The sequence below is a fragment of the Prinia subflava genome, chromosome 16 (assembly GCF_021018805.1).
Source record: "Prinia subflava isolate CZ2003 ecotype Zambia chromosome 16, Cam_Psub_1.2, whole genome shotgun sequence".
Lineage (NCBI taxonomy): Eukaryota > Metazoa > Chordata > Aves > Passeriformes > Cisticolidae > Prinia > Prinia subflava.
The window spans coordinates 4,113,214-4,139,069 of NC_086262.1; the positions used below are offsets into that span (position 1 = coordinate 4,113,214).

The window sequence follows — 25,856 nt, forward strand, 5'->3', positions numbered from 1 at the left end:
ACGCAAATGAAAATTAGCCACAGAATGGGAAGAACCAGGCAATTGTAGCAGTAAACACTGTCGGCAGTTTTGTGCATAATTCTGTGCTAAGCTTATTTACTTTATTTTTCCATACATTTCTAAAACGAAGATTTTCTTTCCTCTGTATCCTTGAGCTATTCATATTTCTGATGTCAGCTCTCCAAGTTAACAGCACTGGAGCCTCTCACGTTGCTGTGATGAGAACATTTGTGAACACATTGTCAAAAGACTAATACGAGAACAGAAACCACAAATTGGCAACCAGTTATTTTTATTTCAGTGGCTTCTCCGTGTCACCTGGAGACTATTTAGACCATTACTTGCCTGGGCTAGCGTTGTGTTTAAAAATAGCACTTGTCTGGTGCCAACTCATTTTAGAGTTGGGTACAAATATTGAGACAACCCCCCAGCTGTTATTGCTTGTGCTGCTAATTCGAGGTGTCAGCTCGGAGCTCTGCTGCTCCGTGGCAGTGAATAAGGCCCCTTGTGAGATCATTATGTTTTCTAACAGCGCCCAGGAACGGATTAATCAGTGCAGCATCAGTTGCTTCCATTATCTGACCACATGGTAGCTGTGGGCTTTAACTTAAACAGTCTGTGGTGAGATCAAGGAGTGCAGTACAAGAGGCACTTGGGGCTCACCACAGCTCAAGGAGATGCAGTTGAGTTTTGGGCAGTGCCTAACAAGCAAACCGTGCATGCCTTGGAAGTCGAGGGTGACTGCACTCGGTGCTGGGGGATGGAGTGCCAAAGCCACTTTGCTTTTTCATCAGAGGCCATAAGAAACAGTAAATATTTAATTCAATGCAGATTCTTCCTGACCTGTGTGAAAAATAGCTCTTTACAGCTATTGGAAATATAGCTGGTTTTGCCCTGCAATCTGAAAGTTAATTACAAACATTAATTATGGCAGCATATGAAACTCAAGTCTTGGGTTTATAACTAAATATAGATTTAGACTCACTTTTTGGAATTGCTGCTGTTTGTTTTACTGGGTGCTCTATGAGGGCTGGAGGAGGTCAGAAGTTGTCATTCTCTGTCCCTCCCTGGAATCCAATCCAGTGCCATTCCTGACAGGGATTCATTTAGCATTTTATTACAGGCTTCCCTCCCAATGGCTGCACACTCTGTAACAGCTCTTTTCTGTATTTTTCCTGTTTTTATTGTAGGAAATATTTTCCCTATATCTAATGAAAATCCCTCTTTCTGAAATTTCCACCTGTTACTGTGTTGCTGAGCCCCTGTGTGCATACAAGGAATGCAGGATGTCTTTCTCCTTTGCAGTGGCATTTTATGTACTTGAATGGAGGTTTAAAAGTGACTGATGTGAATCTGCTAACACAGAGGTCTAAGGTAATGGCACTGTTAGTGCTAAATTATGCTGCTGGTGCAGCTCCCAAATTCATGTTTCATCTCCGTATTTTAGACAGATCCTGAGATCCTCCTTTTATGTGCAGAAATACTGATGGTGATGTCAAATCCTGCATAGGCTCAACAGTTTCAGTCCACATGTACACTGGGAAAAGATTCCTTCACTTTTATTTACCAACACTACACACACAGACGTCCCCCAAAGCTTTGAGGTTTTGGATAAATCGTGTTTCTGGCACTGCCAGGGACAGAGTGATGTCTTCTGAGTTTCACTGGCAACTGAGGCAGAGCTGTTCACTTGCTTGGTGGTTTTGTTGGTTTTTTTGCCTCACTTCACCCACTTCTGAGTAGAAGTAACATTATCAACAAAACTCTTAGCATGAGAGGCTTAATTATGCTTGGAGATGCCTTGGTTAAGTGTGAATGAATTTCCTGGTCTCGTTTAGTGTATGTTTAGTTGCACTGGGGATAGGAGCTGGGAGCTGTGGCAGTGGTGGGAGAAGCAGTAATCAGGGAGTATGACAGTAATTCCCTCCTGGGAATGTTCCCAGCCTGCTGCACACCATTTGTAGCTATCCATTGCATGCACATGGATAATAATCTTGCATTAGGCCCAATTACATGGTGTTATGGACACACAGCACGGGGATTACACACCCAGCCAGGAGCACCCATGAGCGAGCGCTGGGATAATTGGAGAGGACAGAAGGAAATGTTAGCTGTCCGTGCTGCCAGTGCTGCAGGGCCTGGCACAGCCCAGCCCCTCCAGCCTGCTCCCCTTTGCTTTGCTGCTCTGTTTCAGTGTCTCACTTTCAAACCCGGGTTTATCACAGAGGGGGGTAACCCAACACCGCCTTTTCACAAGGTGTTGAGAGAGTTTCGGGTGGGAGAAGGAACTGAACATTGTTGTTTAACTTAGCGTGAAGCCCACAGACACATGAAAGCCTGTGCTGCCAAAGAAGGGCTGGAGTTTGTAGGATTCCTGGTGTCAAATCCTGTGTGCTAGAAACCTGGAAAGAATCTACACTGCCCAAACACAAAAGGCATTCAAAGGCATCCAGCAATAATCCAGTCCATGGGATGGTGCCTTTGCAGATCTCTTTCTGCATTTAACCTATCGGTAAATGGGTCTGAATTTTTCTTTCTCACTGAGAATTTTGCAAATGCTGTGGTGTCCTGTGGTCAGCCAAACCTGACACAAAAGCAGCCTGGTGTGGATCAGAAACCTGAATGGCCAGCACAGCAGGCCTCTAATAACTATGGGAGATGCTTATTAAGCCTTGGAGGAAAGTGTTTTCTCAATTTGAATTAAGTTTGAATTAAAATTTCTCAGTTTGATTAGCTGTTGTGCTAATCAGCTGCAGATGTGGAATGGGAAGGAAACCAGTCCCTTTTACTGACAAGTAGCAAAGGGCATCTTCAGCACCCAGCAGGTGCCCCTTCCTCCCCTGGCCCTTGCACTTGAATCTGTCCAGGTTGAAAGAAGAAGCATCACTGTGGCTGTTGTACAGTAGTGATGCACATTGTGAAAATGCCCTGTACGTAGAAAAATTGACATCTGCATAGGTTATTTTTCTTTTTGTCAATGATCAACTAGGATACCAGAGGTTTTTTTAAGCTGGGATGTAGCAGGTGGTATTATCCTCAGTGTTGTGTGTTAAACAAAAAGAACAACCCTCCTATGTATTTTCCCACTTGAAGTGTGACTGGAGAACATTAGGAAAGTCACTTTTTACTAAACAATTAATGTTTCAGATATGTCTGTTGTGTTGTGTGACTTTTTCTGTCAGAGGAGATCTGTTTGGTACTAAACCAGATTAGGACACATGCCTATGTTGTCATGAAGGTGTGATTTCAAATGAAAAAGCTGACAGGCATTCTGATGTTCATTATATGCTCTTAATTATATTAATTGAGTTCTAAGTAAGGGAAGCAAAATCTCTGTGTAGTCTGTGATTTACAGAATTGAAATTGAATATTGACCTGCCAGCCTGGGATTTCTGTTCTCTGAATTACTCCAAGGGACCTGAAAGGGTGCTTCGAGTTTCTGAGTTTTTTAAATGAAATACTTGTACTATTAGTTAGGTTCAAAATTTAAGTAGTTTCCTTTTTTCTCAAGGTCTCTGCCATAAATGTTGTGTGATTTCATCTAGAATTAGTATTGGTTTTTTCTGACTCTAATCAGTCCTGTGCATGGTGGAGAAAGGTGTAAATGATAATGCATAAATATTACTGAAGAAACCACAGACATGCCACTCGTTTCTGCAGGTTAGTAATCTTATTGTATTTACATTGAGTCTGGAATTAGCAGCTCTGTGTCAGGGAACTGCAGTGGTGTTTGTGAATTTGGAGCAAGTCAGAAGAGAACAAAAATGCAACTGCATGGAATCAAATTTGCACCAAAAGTTTGAGGAAGGAGATAATTGTTTTCAAATCGTGACAGGATTGCAGACTGAGCACTCTTTCCTTTATGAAAATACTGATTAGCAGGGGCTGTAAATCAGCCTATTTTCAGGAGGAGGAAGGCGGCTCCACGCGTGCCTGTTCCCAGTTTGGGCAGAGCAGTGATGGAGGAGAGCAGCTCCTCTGGGGTTGTAAATTGGAGTCAGTGGGACTCTGCCAGTTCACCGTGGTGGAGGCTGTGCCACCTCAAAGACTGCTGATCTCACGTTCTGCATCTCCCAAGTAGTCCTTGGAGGATCCTCAGGGCTGCTGCAGTCTGCTTCTGCTTACCCTGCAAGATCTGACAAGGATCACAGCCCAAGGTGGGAAGTTGGCTGGCATAAATAATATTGTCTATAAGCCCAGCTTCCTGAGTCAGCGTTTTGGGTGTGAATTGTTTACAGGGAGAGGACTTCTAAATGAGAGGACAGTGCTTTTTCAAGGGACAGTTTGCGTTCTGGAAGAGGTGGGAGGTTTAAGGCTGAGGACCACTCAGAATATGTGTCCCCATATGATGTTGGAGGAGTCAGAAGATTCTGGAATTCCCGTTTCTCACAGCTTCCTGGTATTTACAAATCTCCTTCCATGGATTTGAATTTTTGGTGGATCAGTCTGAGGCTGAAGCCTTGGAGCAGGCAGCAGACAACTGGTGCATCATTTATTTTTTCCCTTCACATACTAAAAATGCTGCTGTATTGTGTGTTCATCCCTGTCAGGACACATCTCTTAAAAAATCATTGCTAGGAAGGAATCAAGTGCATGATAAAGCTTTGCAGGATGTCTCTAGAGCACATCTCTATCTGAACACATTCCCATTGCAGAGTTCCTGCGGCCTGGGAGCCGAGTGCTGTGCAGCCAGAGCAGCAGGGTTAAATTCCTGCAGCTCCAGCTGGGCTGTAGTGCGGACAGTTCACTGGCAATTAGTGCCCTTTGCAGTGTTTGGCCTCCTCTGTTCTCAAATAATTGCTGTTATCATAGATGTTTTATTGCCTTCATTATGGTTAACATTTAAATATCAATGAAATAGTATTCTACTAAGTTATCTGTGCAGTAGCTGTCTGCTGGAGTTATCCCTGAAATTTGTGTTTAAAGGGAATATTAATTCAGCACTGATTTAGGGTTCTTGGAAGGAGGGTTATATATTTGTCAATGAACTATGGGAAACCTTTGCTTATTTGAAAATAAGCAAGTATTTGAAATGTTTGCAAAACCTGAGCCGCTCTCATTTGATATCTTGTGAGCAGAAATGCTGTGTGATATATTTTAAGAACTTTTAAAATATTTGGAATCATCGGGTCAGACAGTAGCGGGTGACCTTTCTGCATGCAGATGAATTGCACTGGGAGTCAGGGATGTGTTCTCTGCCCTCAGTGCAGAGGGAAGCTCACAATCACAGCCTGTTCTGCCTGAATCCTTTAGAAATCAATAGAAAAATCTCTCTTGAATTCCTGTGGCCCCCACTGACTCCTGTAGTGCCATTTGTGACTGATTCAGACATCAGCTACGTCTGTGATTTAATGTTTGTGAGCTGACTTTACGTGTGGCTTTTATTTATCGCCATCCGAGTGCATAACTCGTTTTAAAGTAACAGACAACTAAGGCAGGGGGTTGCCTCAGAATTACATTTCTATGTTTACAGGAAAAAAAATGGTGGTACAATTATAAATTCCATTTCTGAGCCCTGTTTGTACTTCCCAACCTGTAAAGAGCAAACACATACAGATACTGAAGGGTGGGTGTGCTGATGTATATATTCATGCACTCTCAGTGGGTTTGTTCATTTTCTGAAATTGTTGTTCAGGCTTGGTGTTGGCTCACTGACCACAAAAGACTTTGGTTACATCATTGGGTAAATGAGGTATAATGGAGCACTAACAATTGTATGACAGAGAAATCCAGTTTGCACCCTGTAATCTGCCCCAGTGGGACAGGAGTTGTCACTGGGACCTTAGCAGGGACTGAGGCAGAGCTTGCAGCCCTGCAGGTGAACACTGGTGCTCAGGGTGCCAGCACTGCAGCCCCAGCTCAACAGAGCCCTGCAGGCTGTGAGGCACAGCTGGCAGAGGGGCTGGCAGCTCCAGGAGCTGACTTGCAGCTCTCCTGCTGAAGTTCACAGTGTGTTTCCCTCTTCATCTTGCCCTTTAAATGTTTAGTAGGCTGCCTTTGAGTCCTTGCATATTGGGAATGTGAATCCACAAACCCAGTGGTTTGCACACCCATTGGTCCCAATACTTGGCTGTGTGTTTCTTGTCCAATTTTAATATCTTTAAGTTTTCCAGAGGGTCTGGAATGAATACTTCATGTTATAGTATAAGTTATCATGTGCTAAGGCTGACAGCTCTTATCAGCCTGGTGTGTGAGCGTGTGTGACTTGAGTGATACGAATATCTGGCAGCAGATCTCACATGCAGATTCCAGATATTCAAAACTCTGCTTTTACTGACATAACTCTCTCTGCTCACAGATTTGGAAGGGAAGGGTAATTTTGCTCTGTTGGTGCAGTTTGCTGTCATGGGTATGTCAGCCCCCAAGGTGGCTCCAGATTGCCAGTGCATCCATCTGGTGCAGCTCCGTGCTAGAACAGCAGCTCTGATCCTGCTGAGACAGTGCTTGGGTGCTGTCCTGCCAGGATGCAGCACAGCAGCAGCAGCAAAACAAGCTGCCAGTGTCAGAGCTGCTCCCACCCTGCTCCTGAGTGTGCTGTGCAGAGCCAGGGTACCCTGCAACCTCCTGGCTTTGCCTGTGTGTGTGTATTCCTGTGTACCCAAAACCCAGTCTTAATAGGGTAAAACCTAATTAGCTGTAATCTGCTGATGGTTTAGATGATGGCTCTGCCAAGGGATTTCTAGGCAGAATTGTAAAAATGGTTTTTGAATTGGCAGATGACCAAGAAAGAGAGTTAACTCCTGGAAGACTTTTCTAGAGCTTTTGATTAAATGTCCTGTATAAATACATGACATTGGAATAGCTAAGTAGTTCAGGGAAGTGAGCTGTTAGGCTGCTTCAGCAGGTATGTGTTTATGTATTCTTCAGCACATACATAAGCACACAAAAGCACTGGCTTCTGCCAAAGTGACCCTGTGGGGTTCTGCCCCTTGTAAAAAGCAGAGGTTGCTCCCTGCCCTGGTGCTGTGGACACCAGATGTTTTAAACAGGCAGTGGCAGGACTGGGACACTGAGTGGTCACCAGCCCTGTCCAGTCTCATGGCAAACTGGGCTACTGTGTTTGCAGATTTGATGCACTTGCAGCATGGCAATTACACCCTCTTGAAGTGCTTTCCATTTCCTGTGCTATCTTGATAAACTCCATAGCTTCTAATTTGCTGGAGAGTCATTGATATAATTAGGAGCTACACAAATGGGAGCAGCACACTCAGCCGATGGTAATCTCAGTTCACTCTTCCTGAGAAGCTCCGAGGGGGTCCCTCCAGCAGCCCAGATTTTCCCTTCAGGCTCTGCTTTGACAGAGCAGCAGCAATCCTGCTGTGCCTGGGTCAGTGCTTTACTGCAGCAGCTCCACTCCCCATATATTTTTTCCTGAGGAAAGGGAGGAGAGGGAGCCCATCCATCCGTGTGTTTCCGAGGAGCAATGGGAGCTGTCTGGCCGTGTCAGCAGGCTCTGCTAACAGGCCTGTGAGAGCCAACAGCTCTCTTCTGGTCACAGTACTTCAAAGTCCTTCAAATTGCCTTTAAATGCTGTGCCCAAGTCTAATGACCCCCACTCAGGCTGCACTGGGTGTTCAGACAAAGTGGTAGCTGAACAGACAGGTCTGGATCTATTCCAGGAGTTGATAAAAACTCATCCTCTGTACCCCTCATTCCCCAGACGTGGTAACAGTGACCTGCAGCCATCCTGGTGCTGCTGTTGGTTGCTTTCCCTGAGCAGTATCTTGCATGGTCTGTCACAAATTGTCTCAGCTTTCTGGGAGTGTGTCTTGCTTCTTGCCAAGAATTTTAACTGGTTGTTTGTGTAAATGGTGTGTTGGTGAAGAACTGGAAATAATTGATCAATTTGTTGTTCTCTCTTTTTTTTCTCTCCTAACAGTACCCTCAACAACAACAACATCACACGCATTCCTGTTACCAGCTTCAATCACATGCCAAAGATCAGGACTCTGTGAGTAGGATCTTCTCATGTTATAATACAATCCTGATGGTATAAGCCAGTTTTTTGACTATCTGTCATCTGTGATAATCTCATTTTAGTCCCTCAGGGGCCTGGGTGGCTGCAGGGCTGGGCAGCCCCTGGGGAGCCCAGCGGAGTTTTCAAGGGAGCTGGTGCCCTCAGAGCCCTGAGAGCCCTGTTCTGGATCTGCTCAGCTTTAAATAACAGTCAGTTTTGTGAAGATTTGGAATTTACCTGGAAAATAAACTGGCTTTTTTTTTTTATTTTCCCCCCATGGGAAAATCCATAATGTGAAGTATGTTTCAAGCTGATGCTGGAGCATCAGCAAGATCATAAAAACTGCTCAGATGGATCAAATTATTGAATTTTGTTAATATGCCGTGTTTAAAGCCCATTTATTCTTTTCAAATTCAAAATACTAATTTCTGAAACAAGGCATTTTTAAAGAACATGAGAAAAGCATCTTTCCAGATACTTTCTGAAACAAAATGTCACTTACTCTGATGGATGTTCTTTTATAAAAGCTTCTCTTATATCAAATCCATTTGTTTTTGAGCTGCATGCCATTGCACTGGAAAAGCTCTGTTCTTTAGTAGATCAAAATACAAAGACTGTGAAATCAGACTAAGCATTTGTATAATTTAGCCATAGCCTACCAAAACCATTTCCTTAAGTAAATGATTTCTTTAAATTCCTTTAGGGAATACACAGCTTCAGGAAAAGTCATGTCTAAACAAAGCACCCCTGTTTTTCCTCCAGATTCTCAAATTCATCCAAGATGTATTTAATTCTAAAGGCAAAAAAAGGGAAATAGTAGCTAGCCTGAAAATTTTCTGTGCCACTGAAAAAACACAATACTTCAAGGATGCTATGCATGCATGTGTAAAATCATATTAAATAAATTAACAGAACTGAAGAAAAATGGCTTTTACTTATGTCAATCTCTGTAAGATAACCTCTGACTTTAATTTGCATTCTTCATCAAATGATGACATTATTAGGTCTTAATGTAAATAATTAGATGGAAAAGAGATATTTTTCTTTTAGAAGGGAATGGCTAAAGAAGATAAAGGTGTAGAGCTAAGATTCCTGGAGCTTTGCCTTTTCTTATTCAGTCACAGTGGTCCAGAAAATTTGCCTGGCTTTTCCAGATTAGCCAGTCTTGTCTGTTAGCAGAGCTCAGTGCCTTCAGTGCCTTCTGCCATTTTCCTTTTAGTTTAATTTCAGAGATGGCTTTGTATATAGCTCCCTAGAGACTTACACTGACTAATCCCCCTCTGCTGTAATTAAGGGAAAAAAAAAGAAAAGAAAAAAAAGGGAAGGAAGCCATAAATAGGATTTATAAAGGGAAGCTTTTCTATTGAATTCTGAGAGACACGTTTTATAGAACATGAATGCTACCCCACTCTAAAAGGATTTGCTTGAAATTTAATTTAGGGTCTATGGATAAAAGGACAACTTTAGCAAACTTGCATTTGTATTCATTCACCTGATTTTCTGTAAAGTCAGTTTCATCAATATCAAATGACAGGTTTCAGACTCCAAAGACTGCCAAATAATACACAATACCTCTAGCAGGTCAACACAGGGATTTGTATGGAGATACTCTGTGGGGGGAGATGTTAATATTCTCTAGACATTCTTGTTGGGTAAATGGATCATTGATGATGTTCCTCAAAGTTTGGTGAGCCTACTGTTTTCTTAAAAAATGGTCATCAGTGTGTCCACTTTCTTAAATAGGCTGACACTTAGATGTGCTTTTTTTTTTGAAGTTTTTTGTGGAAATCCCTGGTCTGAATGTTCCTTAAGCAGGGATGAGCCCTTTTTCCAACCAGCTGAGGCCCAGTGCAGTGTGGGCAGTGTTTTCCTTTGTGTCTCTTTTGCACTCTGGTGAGATCCATTTGCAGGACATTTGGGGATGCTCCTGCTGCACCTACATGTGCTGATGGTTCTGTGAATAAACAGCTTTTTTCAAGGCTCTCAAAACGATCTGCCTATTGTAGAATGGAGAGGAAAATACCAGAAGTATATTAACCTTCAGCATGAGCACTCAGGGGAAAGAAAAAAAAGGGTGAAATGCCAGGAAGTTTTGAAGCATTTGAAGCATTGGAGAATTCTTTACTAAAATCAGCTCTTCTGTGCTAAGATTTTTTAGTTAGCTGTCTTTTCTGTTCTTAAGTTTCATCGATTTTTAGCCTTGATTGGAAGTGACAGGAATTAGTTTTTATTGATCTGCTTTCCTTTGCTTGAAACAGCTTTATTTATGATAAAGCATGTTCCCTCAACTTATTTGCTTAATGGTAAGTGTCCTGTTGTCTCTGCCTCTGTGAATTACTGCTGAGACAGGTAATTACCTTATTTCTTTTAATTTTTTTATTTAAGGGTAAATTGAAAATGTGTGAAAGCACTTCAGTGTTTTTGTGTTCCCAGGGAATTGGTTTATAACGCTTTTGAAGTACTGTGAAAAGTCTTCTTGAGGTTGTATTTATTAATATAATTATCAAAAGTGTATTCTGATAGGCTACTTTGTTAAGATATGGTCTCTAAAGGATCTCTCCAAAGCAAACCATGGAGTAGCTGTGCCAAAAGTCTTGAGACGAGGACAGGGAGGGCTCTGCTGAGGCAGAGAGCTGGTGGTTTGCACTGCTGAAACAGGAACCCCCAAAACCCAGATAAATCCATTTATTGAGGGAAAAAAAAACAGCTCACAGAACTGGAAAAATGCCTAACTCTAACCCTTTTTGTGGAATTGTGCTTTTCTCACTCATGCCTGCAGACAGGGGGTGCAGGGAGTGGCGTGGGATGAGCTCAGTTCCAGAGGGAAGGTGATCCTGGGTAGCAGAGTTGGCTGCTGTGATGGGAAGGATGAGACTCTGTGGACTTTAATGAAACACTGACTCTCCTAGGTTACAACAAATTCTTACATAGGATGATTTCTGGCTAGATTATATCTATGTATTTATTTTTTCTTCAACAAAAAGGCAAATTAATGGTTCAAAACAGCCAAACATTTCACTGGAAATCTAACTTACTGTAGCTTCAGTTAAAGAGCTTTGCAATCCCTAAACTCAAGGTCTTCTGGCCATGCTTGTAGAACAATTACATTTCACAGTACTCCCAGGAGATTAGTGCTTTCCATCTCTACAGGATAAACTCTCAGTTCCAGATTTGTGGAGGTTTTTTTTCTTTATTGTGGCTGTCCACCCCAGACATACAAATCTGGGGACTGTCAGCCCGGGCACCACTGGTGAGCTGAGCTGCTGCCGTGCTGTAAGGACAGCTCACAGACAGACATTTCATTTCTTTGGAGGATGGACAAGGCTAAATCTGGTGCACACCAGTTGTGTGCCTGTAATATTAGTGAATAATGCTTTGTCTAACCATTTCTGACAGGATTTTTAATCTGGTTCATCATTTCATTTGGTGCAACACTGCAAATGCATGAGTCATTACAGGAATGAATTAATGCCCTGGACTTCTGTTTTGACCTAAAGTTTGGTAGCTATTTAAATGACCAGATTCATTCCCTGAACCCATCATCATTTTGCAGATGTGGTAATGATTCTGCAAGTCCCTGGTGCCAGCATGGAGCAGGCTGGGCAGGGAGCTGCCCATGAGTGGATCTTTCATGAGCTGAAAATCCCTGTCTAGATCCCTTATACTTGTGTTAAATTACTACGGGAAAAAGAACATTGATGTTGTACAGGCAATACAGGAACATAAATGGTATCAATAGCCTCTGAAGTTATATTTTGCCTGTCTTTTCCCAGAATATTCTGGGTTGGAAGGCATCCATCCATAAAAGTCAGCAAGTCCAAGTCTTCAGTGAATGGCCCATACAGGAATGAGACCCACAGCCTTGGTGTTATTAACAGCATGCTCCAACCAAGTGAGCTAATGTGGAGAGGTTCTCTCTCTCCACCTCTCCCCAAAGGATGGAGAAGAGGGAAGAATCACTCATCATCCTGTCCTTCAGCCTGGTTCTCATATTTAACAAGCCATTCACTCAGAGATACCACATCCATGCAGTTCTTTCTGACATGAAGTCACAGGCAATGTGATTACGTGGCGCAGTCTTGAATTCTGCATATTTTTGTGTCTAGAATGGCCAGCTCTAGCTGGGTCATTACTGAACCTAATTTTTTGAAAACATTACAAATAATAGCACAAATTTATATCTGACCTTTGTATAGTATCCCATGGCAACAAGGACAGCCAATGACTCATCTGTATCCAAGACCCCAGAGCGATGCCACCGAAGTGGCAGCGGGGAGCGGGGCAGGCTGTGGGCTGATGCTCTCTGTGGGTTTTGTTTCCAGAGCTCCCCATGACCGTGGGTTTGCTGTGTTTTGCAGGCGGCTCCACTCCAACTTCCTGCACTGTGACTGTCACCTGGCCTGGCTGTCGGACTGGCTGCGCCAGCGCCGCACCATCGGCCAGTTCACCTTCTGCCTGGCGCCCGTCGGCCTGCGCGGCTTCCTCGTGGCAGAGGTGCAGAAGAAGGACTTTGTCTGCTCTGGTAATGTGCCAGTTCCTCCTGCATCTATCTCACATCGCTGTTCCCGTTAAAAAACCAGCGTGGAAAATGGCTGTGTCGCGTTTGAATGCGAACAACAGCAATCCTGTTTGTTTTTGTCGTAGCTAAACTGTATGGGAGGAGATCAAATTGTTGGTTGTTTCAGCTCTGTGAGAATTATTGGATTCCAGTTAACATTTAGGTTCTCAAATTATTTCTTCTGCTTTAACACTGCCAATGATATCAACATAAGAAATCAATTAAGTGTGGATAATTTGTTATTTCTCAAGGGAAGAGCTCTACAGCTGACTGGAATACAAAAGAAGGGAAATAGAAAATGCAAATCTGAGTCTGTTGACAAATCATTGGACTTTAGAACACGAGGAGCAGATTTTATCCCAGGGACTGGGAGGGGATTCTTAAGGAGCCAACGCACTTTGCTGTTGTACAAGTTTCCACGCTGATAAATGGGGCTGATGATACTCACAAATCATGTGTCTGTATGTTGGGCCTATTCATCAAGTCTCTGGAACTGCACTTTGCTCTTGTAGGATAGAAATACATTTTCCTAAAAGGAGGAGAAAAAGAACAAAAGAAAGACAAAAAGTGGAAAAAGAAATCTCTGGGTTGGGTTGAAAGGAAGGATGTGGTAGAGGAGCAGCGTGGCAGTGTGTATGCTGTGCAAAAAAAAGACACCAGACATAAGTTTGGAGGTAGTTTTGCAGCTCCAGTGGTGACACCAGGGGCTTGTTATGGAGATGATGTGAATCTGAATCTTGATAGCCTATGAGTCTTGTGCTGTTTTGTTCCTTATCTCTCACAGCCTGTGAGCCCCAAAGCTTTATCCCATGGGTACATGGATTGGCTGATCGAAATACTGCTTGTGAAACAGAAACAGAAAAGGCATTCCTAAACCAGAAATGTTTTGGGAATGCCTTTTTTCAGTCATTCCATTTACACCTGACAAAGCAAGAGAAACAGTTGCATTTAGAGAAAGAAGAAAGGTTTGACCCCACTCAAGGTTGCATGGTTAATTAATGCCCAGCCCAAAGGTGTGCAGAAATGTTACAGCATGTGAAAAATGAAGTTGTGCATAGTGCTCATTGAGACAAATTTCAGAATGCTGAGCAGCTTCCACACTGTAGTGGAGATGATAGGCAGAATATCTCATAAGTTGCATCACAAGTTTAACTAAAGAAAAAGTTTAGAATTGTAACAGTCTTGGGACAGGAAGGATGAAACAAATGGATAAATGAATGAAGCTATTAGCAGAAGCTAATTTTACCAAAGAGGCAACCACAGCTTTTTTTTTTTCCCTCTCATGAAATGAAGTTTCAGATGGAACATGAGTTCAGCTATTTGGATTTATGATACAGTAAAGTGGAGGAAAATGAGTTGTTTAAGTCAGGAGAAGAGATAATAATTGCTGAATGAGAAATGTAATGTGAACAGAACTCATTTAAACGGGGTTGTCTGTGCAGACTATGCCTTCCAAAAGTGACGAGGTTTTTAACAGTTCCCTGTTGGACCAAGAGGATATAGACATTCTCTCAAGATTTGCCTGCTTTTGTAAAAAATACAAAATCATGAAAATTCAAGGAAAGAAATTTTCAGTGAGACAGTCCATCAACTGTATCCCTGTAACTCTCATTTGGGAAATGAAATGAAATGTACTGAAAAAGAAATTCATTTGGAGAGCTCATTTTAGTGGTGGATTTAGCTGAGAACTCAGCTTAGTGCATGCTAGTTTGATAAAAACCTACATGGACAGCTAGTTTAAAGAGGATATAAATCTTCCCTTCTCCCCATTACAGTTCTTATACCTGATTTTATGGCATAATTTGTTAATGTGTGACTGTGAAGTCAGACTAGGACAGGGGGTGGAGAGCTGAACTTCCTCTGCAAAGGAATTCTGTGGAAGTTGAGGTTGTGGAATTGCTGTAACCAGCCTGGAGCTGGCAGGGAGAGCCACCTTTGCAACCCAGGTAGGAAGAGCTGAAATACAAAGTGGTGAACTGCTCTGTTGAACTACAGGTTAAGAATCTCAAGCACTTGTGTTTTTATGATAGTGGGAATATCACAGCAGCAAAAAAAAAGCCTCAGCTTCCCCTTCACTGTGAAATGGGCTTCATCAGAGCATTCCAGTTCAAAACTGGTGCTGCTGGATGCTTCAGAGGAGAAAGAGTAGAGGCATAATTTGGGGAAAGAAGAAACACAACACTGAAAAACTGACTGCTCTTTGTTCTGTGAACCCTATACAAAAATAGTGTTGTTTTATAATTTTATGGGAAATGCTTCTTTGGAAACAGATTTTGAGTGCTACATGCCACGTGGGAAAAGAAGAACTGAAACAATGATAGGGAAGTGCCATAAATAGAACCCAAATTGCTGGATTCCCTGTGGATGTGTCCTGCAGCATGGTGTTTGCATTAGGTGCAAAGTCTCTCCAGATAATGTTGCTGAAGTCAGAGTCATGTGCAGGTTACCGAGGTAAACTGAGTCCTACCTGTGTAACCTGGGTGTCAGTCTTTCAAAAATGTTGTTGAGCTTGTTCTTAAAATGATAAAAATGATTCAAATGGTGTTTGTAGGTCACCTGTGAGCAGTGGAGAAGCTGCTCGTGGTTTCTCTTGTTGGAGCATTTGGCTCAGGGCTGGAGGTGAAGGTGCAGGATTCAACAGTGCCTGGAGATAGGTTTGGAAATCTGTCTGGTTGGATTTGTGTTACTGAGGAGGGGAAAGGTCAGGGACAGAGTGGGGCTGGGAGTAGATGGCTCCTCACCCTCAGAGGAGAGTGCCAAGTGCTGCTGGCACTCCAGTCACCCACCAGCACCTTCTGGCTGCCTCCTTCAGCAAGCTGTCCCCTCCTTGCAGGGGAATCTCTCCTCCAGAGCCACCTCTGACAGAGCAGCCTTCCTGGGCCTTTGCCTCCAAGGCCATCTGTTCCCAGAGAAGTCTCCAAACACCCTCTTCCTCCTGCACAGTTGGTTATGGAGCTCTGGGATGCCTTTGGAGAGAAATTCTGTGGCACCAGGGATGAGCACCTTGCTGATGTGCTGCACAAAGATAGTGGGAAGAATTTCACGTGGATACCAGGGTGTATTTCACATGGATAGAGGGTGTATTTCACATGGATTGGGGGTGTATTTCACATGGATTGGGGGTGTATTTCACATGGATAGAGGCTGTATTTCACATGGATAGGGGGTGTATTTCACATGGATAGAGGGTGTATTTCACATGGATTGGGGGTGTATTTCACATGGATAGAGGGTGTAACTCACATGGATAGAGGGTGTATTTCACATGGACAGAGGGTGTATTTCACATGGATAGAGGGTGTATTTCACATGGATTGGGGGTGTATTTCACATGGATATGGGGTGTATTTCACATGGATAGAGGGTGTATTTCACATGGATAGAGGGTGTATTTCACATGGATTGGAGGTGTATTTCACATGGATAGAGGGTGTATTTCACATGGATATGGGGTGTATTTCACATGGATAGAGGGTGTATTTCACAGGGATAGAGGGTGTATTTCACATGGATTGCAGGCTGTATTTCACACAGGTAGCATGATTTCTTTCACATAGGTTTGCAGGATGTATTTCTCTTCTCTCCACCATAACTTTGCTGTTCACTGCCCCGCTGCTGTGATGAGAAAACAGTGCACTAAGCAAAGACATGGTCAGTTGAAATACTACCTGTATTCTGGTCTTTGGGAGATGTTTATTTTTATATTCCCTTAGGCAGCAGTAAAGCATCTGGGGGTCCTGGCTTATGCTTAGTACCTCTTAGAGCCTTCCTGTCTGTGCCTGGATCAAATCCAGCTTCCTTCCTATGCTCAGATGTTTCACTGTTGGACTGGCTTCTCCTTCTCTCTCTGTGTCTCTCAAATACATTCTCTCTGTCTCTCTGCCCATTTGTCTCTCTCTTGTCCTCCTGTGACCTCCTTATGATAGTAATTTTTATTTCATTTTCCTCTCATATAAGTTTTATTATGGCTCTTTGATTTTTCTTCTACCTGCTCCTTACTTATTGAAGTTGAAATTAGTTTACATATTGATCAGTTATATCAAGTTATAATGTGTTTTCTCACCTGCAACAACTGTAAAGCTTTGCTAACAAAGCAGTGGGTTCATGAAATTATGCCATCAGCAGCACCTTGGTTTTTTTCAGGGCTCTCTGTGTAGAAGCCACTGACCCCATTTGGAATATTTTTGCAGTGATGAATTGTTCTGGTTTTCCTGAGTATATACATGAGAATATCTGTGCATCTAAACGGGATCATTGTGCCTCATTCTGTGATCTGTAGCCTACTTCAGCTGCTGACCAGATTTGTTCTAGTTTTGGCCGGTAGCTTGACTTTGGACAGCATTTGGAGTATGAAGATTGGGTAAGATTTCTTAGGCTAGACCAGAGACTGATATTTCTAAAAGTTGATGAAATTTGTAAGTCTAAAATACGTGATTTTTAATAGTTTCCTGAGGTAGTTTTCCTTAATAATGAAACATGCATTATAAGAGAAGGAAGGTGGATCCATACTATGTTATCTTTTTATATTAGAGATAATTTTCTTTGATTCTTGATCCTTAGTTCCCATTCTGAGAGTCTCAAAGAATGTAAAGAAAATCAAGATGCATAATTTGGACTAAATAACTTAAATTTCAGTCGTAAACTGGCTCAAGAGAGAAACTATTACCATAGCTGAGTGTTTTCTGGCTAAGTAAACTGATACTGATTTTGAGAAAACACTGGATTGACCCAAATCTCGGTTGAAGATCTAGATTTTCTGATTCATGTTGTGAGACTGCAGCTGAGGTATAATAAGGAGGAAAATAAGTTAGCTTCCTGCTGCTTCATGCAGACTGGAAGCCCTAATAAGGAAGCAGATTTATTTGTTTGGGTGAAGTCAAACAATCTTCAGACATAGCTGTTACTCTGGCCAGACCATGGAACTCAGGAGATTGTCTTGCTCCATTTCCTGATAACTTCATAGCGTGTTGCTGAGGAGACAACCAACAGTGAGTAGCTAATAAAATAGCACTCTTCAGGCTTAGCATCGTAATGAGAGCATTCAGGAGATGCCAGAGGAAAAGTGTGTGGGGAGGGGAACTCCCCCCATCTGCTCCTGCTTAAAACACCCTGCAGTGGTGGGCAGGAGTGGGGCAGGAGGCACTGCCAGCACGGGGGAGTGGGGCTCCTGGAAGATAAACCGGGGCAGGGACTGTTTGCTGGGGATGCAGGTCCTGCTGGGATGCAGGTCCTGCTGGGGATGCAGGTCTTGCTGGGATGCAGGTCTTGCCGGGGATGCAGGTCTTGCTGGGATGCAGGTCTTGCCGGGGATGCAGGTCTTGCTGGGATGCAGGTCTTGCTGGGATGCAGGTTTTGCCAGGGATGCAGGTTTTGCTGGGGATGCAGGTCCTGCTGGGATGCAGGTCCTGCTGGGATGCAGGTCCTGCTGGGATGCAGGTCCTGCTGGGATGCAGGTCCTGCTGGGGATGCAGGTCTTGCTGGGATGCAGGTCTTGCCGGGGATGCAGGTCTTGCCGGGGATGCAGGTTTTGCTGGGATGCAGGTCCTGCTGGGATGCAGGTCTTGCCGGGGATGCAGGTCTTGCCGGGGATGCAGGTCTTGTTGGGATGCAGGTCCTGCTGGGATGCAGGTTTTCCTGAGATGCAGGTTTTGCAAGGGATGCAGGTCCTGCTGGGATGCAGGTTTTTCCAGGGATGCAGGTTTTTCCAGGGATACAGGTCTGGCTGAGATGCAGGTTTGGCTGGGATGAAGGTTTTTTCAGGGATGCAGGTTTTGCCGGGGATGCAGGTGTTGCTGGGATGCAGGTGTTGCTGGGATGCAGGTTTTGCTGGGATGAAGATTTTGCTGGGATGAAGGTTTTGCTGGGATGGAGGTTTTGCCAGGGATGCAGGTTTTTCCAGGGATGCAGGTTTTTCCAGGGATGAAGGTCCTGCAGGTGCAGGGCAGTGGCTCCTGAGGGTTCCTCTCTGTACAGTCCCTCCCTGTTCAGGCAGATGAGCAGTCAGTGGCCCTGGTTTCTGACGAGCTGGATGAGCAGTCTGGGAGGAGGAGGAGACCTCTGTGTGTGTGTTTGAGTGGTCTCTTTGTGCCCTGTGGGACACCCCCAGTGTACAGCTGTTCTTGCTTATAGAGGGGACCTTAACCCCTTCATCCAACTGTGAGCCCTTTCCAAAAGGGTCACCTCTGAGTCACCTTAGATGGTGGCAACTCTTTTCTCACTGTTCTTGCTTTTTGTGACCATCCACAGACGCAAAAAGTGCTCTTACAATGGAGTCTAGGCAGGATTTAAAGTGTGTATGAGCATTTTGGTAAGAATTGCAGTTTAAATTTGATCTTGGGAAATTTTTGTTGCACGCTGATGGAATTTTTACCTCCTGTTACAACTTGCTACCACAAACTTACATTAACATTCAGTCTGAAGAAACATTTCAGTACTGTGCATTTGTTAGTTGCTGCTCAAATGAAATTGTATAGGAACTTTGGAGAAATACTAATCATTATCAGTTTGTTTGTTTTCAGTTTCCATGAAGTTTCTTATTACAAAACTAAATTTACCCTAGCACCAGCAGTGATGGTGTTTCATACTGTAGGAATTTACTTCTTGACTTGCTTAGTATGTAAGATGCCACATATGGTGTTTTTCATTTGGGGGACCATCTTGTGAATCTGAAGGATAAATATGTATTTAATACAGCACTTAATATTTCTTTAAAGACCGAAGCTGAAAATTGGCTTTTAATTACAGTAAATTTAGCTCTATTACCAAAAATGATGTCTTACCTTTCAATATAATTAGCTTTTTTTTCTGGAACTCTCTTTTCCCCAGAGCAGTATGTATAGCCCTTTAATGCTTATTTAATGATGGCAGGTTGGGGTATAATTATTCAGCCACTGATCTCTTGAACTGTTGCTGTAAAAATAATAATAAGATTACCTTTTATGTTAATGTCCAAAGCTGGTGGTTTGTTTTATGAGTAGTTACATTGGTAGTATTTTGGTATGAAAAAAAAAAGCTTCATGGGAGTACCACAGCTGTGCTTGGAGCTGTTTCATAGAGAACAGTTGTGATAAATACAGAGGAACAGTATTGGCTTTGAGTATGTGGAGAAGCCTTGCATGAAATCTGTGGACTTTCTGTTTAATACATGGATGTGATCGGCAGGTCATTGATGGATACACAATTAATAGGAGGAAGGAAAGCAAGCATAGAGCTGCATATAAAATAACTCCATAATTCCAGAAATTAATAGGGGACAAATGCAAAGTTGCATGGAGTCAGCACCAGGTTTGAGTGAATTTCTGTTTTACTGACAGTGAAATTAGTGACGTTGCATAGTTCAATTACAGCAGTGCTGGGTTGGCTGCTCACAGTCCCCCTTCCCACAGCACTGAGGTGAAACCAGGATCTGCTCCAGCATCTCCCTCCTTGTCTCACTCTCTGACTCAGCTGCTCCCAGGGCTGTTTTCACAGTTTTCCTCTCCCTCCCTGCTGCCTCTCTGCCCCTTCTCAGTGCACTCGGACAGAGCAGCAGGAGCTGCACGGGCAGGCTCAGCTGTGGAGCCCAATGGAAGCAGCCAGAACTGCCCTGGCCTCTTCCCACAGCAGCATCCCTGGCAGAGCTGGGCACCCACACCCCTTTGTGGTTGTCAAGACAGCCACGACACTCAGAGTGCCTCAGTAAAACATCAGAAGGTGCTGATGCTTCAAGCATCAGCACCTTGTTACAGAGAAGTCTTCCACACCTTTTCTCTGTAGTCTCCAAGGCAGCTCCACACAGCTCTGGCTCTTTCTCTCCTTCCTTTCCTTCTGCAGTTCTGGCTCACTCCTCCCTGTCCCTGGTGTGCCCACCTAACCCTGCCTGTCCCACACACAGCATCTCACCCTGCCTGTCCCACACACAGCATCTCACCCTCCCTGTCCCTGGTGTGCCCACCTAACCCTGTCTGTCCCACACACAGCATCTCACCCTGTCTGTCCCACACACAGCATCTCACCCTTCCTGCCCCTTGCACACTCTCCTGTCCCTCCCTCCTCACACCACGCCCAGCAGACTCCAGCTGAGCCCCCTCCCAGCTAACTCACCCTTTATCACCCCCATAGCTGGGAGGGCAAGGCTGTTCCCACCCTTGGATAATTAACAGAGCTCCAATAGATCAGGGGCAGGATTGCCTTCAGCACATCTCCATCTGTCTCCCTGCACCCTGTAGCCAGACTGAAGGGATCTCCTGGCTCATTGAATTTACCCCCTGGAATGGCAGGCCAACATGTTTAGCTCTGAAGATCTGTAAGAATTTTATTCTGTAATTTCCAGACACCTTAAAGAGCTTGAGTCTTCTAGGAGCCTCTTGCAAAAGACCAGAGGCAGCAATCTCAGCCTGTCCCAGGAAAAGTCTTTATTTTCCCTGCCTTCCTCAGCGTGTTCCAAATGCCAAACAATCTAGTCCATGGAATCCCAAGGCAGTCCAGGGAAGGGGATGGTGACTCTCTCTTCAGTTCTTGCCTACTGACCTGGAAAAAAGCATTTCCTCCCTCCAGATCTGTCCATGGGGAAGCTCATGACCAGACTGGAGCCCTTGGATGTCATTATCAGGAGACATGTCCCCCGTGTCTGCCATCTCTGAGTGGCTGTGCCAGTCTGTAACGCCTCTGCCTGCAGTGAATCCCACCCTCCTCCTCCTCAAGAGGCACAGGCAGGCACAGCCCTGTGCTTGCTTCAGCAGGATGCAGACTGGGGGGCAGAGGCAAAGACAAATGTACAAGCAAACAAAACCATGTAGTATTTCAACCTCCTTTTCAAACAGCAGTAAATCAAGGCCCAAGGACTGAGTAGTCTTAAACTATTTCAGTTCCTTCCATAACTTCATCAAACTTCATCATGGAGCAGTCCAGGATGGATCACCTGTTTAGAACTGTACTCCCTTCACAGGCTCACAATTGATCATGCCCATTATCTATCTTTTAACCTTGTGCAGGTGGCATCCTTTCACTTCAATAATTTATATTCCTCTTCATTTTTATGCTTGAATATATTTATAAGTTCACTGTATTATTTCTGGCCCTATTTTTAAATGTGACTTCATATGCACCTTCAAGAGTGCTGATCCAAATTGTGGAGCTGCCTTTAATGAGATAACTGCATGGGCACCAATCGAGCTGCAGGAGCACTACATCTTTTAAGACCTTCTGTTAGAATTGTTTTAGTCTTTGGAAGAGCAGGCAGTGTCCAAACCCAGAGAACCAAGTGCACACTAGCAGCCTTCCTTGTGGTGCAGTAGTTGGAAAATCAAGTTCTCCCTGCTTTAAGGTGAAAATGCCTGTGTTGTCAGTGTTTCTTGAAAGAAAGACTCAGAGTGGACACAGGGTATAAGAGATAATCTGACTTTTCAACCCCTCCTTTGGAAGGCTTAGGTGGAATAAATTTCCCTGAAAGAAAAGCACTTTTGTCATAGTTTTATAGACTTCAGTTGTCTCACAGGTTCTGTTTTATTAATCCTTCAAAAGAATAAGTTCACCCCTTCAACCTCAGTTGTTATGATTGAGGCTGCTTCATTGTTCTATTTTTTTTCATTTTTCTTAGCAGTATTCCATATAATTGTGGTGCTGTTATTGTTAATTAAATAATTGCAATATTAGTGCTTTTAGGATAAAATGTGAAGTAAGGTCTGATTTTGAATGGTACTACTTTACTGATAGATTACCTGAAACTAAGCAGGATTTTGTAGGATAAAGTGGGCTTCATTCATTAAGGCAAACCTTCCTTTCAGTGTAGTTGGATATTTCCAGTTTTACTCCTTGATATTTATTTGTAAACTAATTAGTGTTGACTTTTGCCTTACAGAACTGTTGTGCTGATGTGCCATGAATTTTTTAACAGATAAATTTACTCTTTGGGAATGTTCAGCAACCAACGCAGAGAACTTGAATGAAATAATGAATATTCATGACTGGCAAGTTTTTGCATGCCATGAACTCAATGGCATTAACATCAATTAGGGCCTGAAGTTACTAATCATAGATCTTAAAGCTGTGCTCAGCAAATAACTGTTGAACAACCATAGATGGAAATATTTGCTTAAAACATTTGCTGCACATTTGTGTAGGATAAACAATTCTGTACAAATTTTGTCCATTAGAGGAGTATTTGCCCTGAATAAGGAATGTTAATTTTGCATGTGGTCAGTTGTGGTTCCCTTGCCCATCTCTCTCTGCAGAACTCTGTGCTCAAATGTCCCTTTAAACTGGGATACAGACACCAGTCAGGAGCAACATCTGCATTAGGTGTTTTAGAATAAATTAGTTTATATCACTGGGAATCTAGTGCAAACTATGGCTCATGCAGTAGGAATTGATTTCAGATATCCCAGCATGGTCAGAACGTGCAGTGGGTTATTTAATTACACCCAAAAAGGTCATATTATATCCATGGAGCTGCAATGCTTGTAGTGTTTTGTTTATTGATCAATAATTTCATGTCCGATAATTTTAAATGATGTAAAGTCAGCACAGGTTTTTAACCAGGAAGTCCTGTCAGATTTATCTTAAAATCCATTAACATGTTTTAGAAATAACATTTTGCTGGTGGAAGGGAGCTGCTGCAGAGGTGATTGCATAGGTGATGAGGTAATAAAACACACTGCTTAGTGTGCTGTAATTGGGTGTCAGTGCTAATGAGATTATTTAGTTTATTTAGTAATTGCAAAATTTATTTTAGATGCCTGTGACATTTAAACTGTGCATTTATACACCATAACAATTCTATTCTAATTGTAATATTAGTCTGTTTGCTGCTTTTAAAAAGGGCCAGTGAGGGACTTATTCAAAAGAAGCATTGGATTTCTCTTGAAACTTCTGGGTCCTGTCTCCCCTCTCTTTCCTTTTTTCCCCTAACCCATAGTCTGAGACTGTTAATTAAAGTGGTGCCAGATATTGACTACCATAATTATTGACACTGTCATTCCACTGCATCAGGTGAAAAAAAGCACAGTAATTTTTGTTAATCATGCTCCTACCCTGGCTTCCACATTTTGTTCGTGTTTTTCTGTAAGCAAAATGTATGATTGAGTTGATGATTTTTCTCTCTGAGAAAAATATAATTAACGTGGTGAACTAGGGCTGCTGTGTATTATAAAAAAATCTGCAATGGCAAGATGACAGATTCTGAGAACAACTTCAGAAGGGGAATAATTTAAATGCAGCTGATTTGTCCGTGGCCATTTCCTTTTGCTGCAGCCACACTGTAAGGAGTTTACTGCACTTGTAAAGGACACAAAGAGAAATCTTGAAATATTTCTGCCTTTCCTGTATCTTTTCTTTTGAAGAAGTATTGGCAGCAAAAGGAAAATTCATTTTTAAATTTCAAATATCCTTCTTTAGAGTCTGTGTTGTGTCGAGGCCCTTGATCATTTCTATGCTTATACTTTGCAAGCCTATGAAAGTCATAGCCAAGTTTTAATGACTTTATATTTCATAGCCTTTTTGGACTTGTTTTCTTGACCAGTCTTTTTTTAAGCAGTTCTCCACAACAATACAAATGTTAAACTGATTAAACTCCCTTGGATTTTTTTGTGCTTTAATTCTATAGATCTGCAAACAATGGATCTTCATTGAAGTGGGACCATTAAATCCAAATCAGATTTGAAATTCTGTTTCTAATGTTATTCACAAAACATTCAACTGAACAGATGATTTTTTGTGTGAGAGCTGATGGAATATGTGCTAGATGCCTGTTGAGTGTGCACATGCAATACAGCATTTTGTTCTTTGCCAAGGAAAAACATAAGCAAAAGCATTTCATCAGGATAATAGCAATTTATACACAAAGTCTTTTTATCATTAAAAATCTCAGAAACCTGCAGTCTAGATCTACTTTTGCTCATGAAGAAGAAAGAAATGTGCTTGTGGTGCTTGGGGACCTGGTTTAGGGGTGGAACTGGGAGTGCTGGGTTGATGGCTGCACTCAGTGGTCTTGGAGGTCTTTTCCAGCCTTAGTGATTCTGTGATTCTACTGCTGCTGCCTGCTTTTTGTTCCACAGAGACTTAATTCTATCTTCCCTCCCTTTTCAGACTGCTTCATGCAATCCCCCCTTGCATGCCCTGCCTTTCCTGGCCCTCTGCAAACTGGGGAGGTGCTGAGCTGAGCTCCACTCAACCTTCTGCTGCTGGTTCAGATGCAGTGGTGTCAGCACAGACTCTTAGAGCTCCAGCTGACAGTACAGCAGCTTTCTGATGCTGGGTCCCAGCAAAAAGGCAGTGTACTACTGCTTCTCCAACCCACAGTGATATGTTGTGGTGTTATAACTGTAAAATGCAGTTTTCCCCTGCTACAAAGCCTCTTCAGAAAGCACATCAGATGTGAAGATGGTTGTGTGGAAGATTTGACCTTGCTGCCAACTTTTTACTCCCACAGAACAAGTATTGCTCTGAAGTTTCTGCCTAATTTGATAATTTCTTCCTATCCCTAAAAGCTTGCAGTCCTCGTTTGTATTCACTTGTCCCTCATTTTGTTCTGGCCATTGTTGTACCACAGGGTAGGCAAAGAGGAATTGTAAACTGTAGGTGATCAAGTCCAAGAACAAACCTCTTGTTCTTACACAAACAACACAGAGCTGTGTGCATTTTGAGGCAATATAAACTGCTTTTGGAAGTAGTCACAGTTCAAATCCTACAGGAACCTTAGACTCTGTGAAAGACAAAGCTGGCAGTGCTGTTGTGCAGATTTCTGTCAATTTTGTAGAAATTCTATTAATTGTCAGTGATAGTATGTATGCCCTGCATTTCCATGGCCAGAAAACAAACCCAGGACAGCTGCTGGTCCTGTTGTACATGTACATGTTTAATTAGTGGCATTGGTTTTTCTTGTTTAGTTCAAATAGTTCACTTAACCACTGTGTTAAATGCAGGGTCACGTGAATAGACTGTGTTAAGCCAGTAATAAGATTTTGAAACTGGAACAAGCCAAAGTTCAGGTTGCTTGATAAATATGCATTTGTTTCTTTGGACCATATGTATATGGATTTAGATTTTAATGACATTATTGAATTCTTTTTACAGTAGTTCTTAGCCCAGATGATTCTTCAGGGTGACACTAAAATGGTCTCTGTCTTGAGATGAAGGAGTGTTGATGGAAAACTCCTCACCTGCAGCTGTCAAAGTGGTTGGAGAGTGGACTATAAATGAGAGGGTATTTTAGCAGAGAAGGGATCATTAGGATCATCTCATGGTGGAAGCAGCTGCCCACTCTCCTAAAGAATGTATTTGACCTCTGCCCATGCACAAATTTCCTGTGAGATCCATTTATTTCTGTTTATATCCATTTATAGATGGTCAGTACCTCTTAAAATC

The 25,856-nt window shown here is 42.9% G+C and overlaps 1 protein-coding gene across 3 annotated transcripts in view; it reads left to right on the forward strand.

Moving 5' to 3' along the window:
• Positions 1–25,856, forward strand: part of SLIT3 (slit guidance ligand 3) — a 481,586-nt gene that overhangs the window by 282,868 nt on the left and 172,862 nt on the right. For all 3 annotated transcript variants that reach the window (XM_063413913.1, XM_063413912.1, XM_063413914.1), the window contains 2 exons: positions 7,880–7,951; positions 12,316–12,479. In XM_063413913.1, the coding sequence (XP_063269983.1) occupies positions 7,880–7,951; positions 12,316–12,479 (236 nt within the window). The remainder of the gene's footprint in view (positions 1–7,879; positions 7,952–12,315; positions 12,480–25,856) is intronic.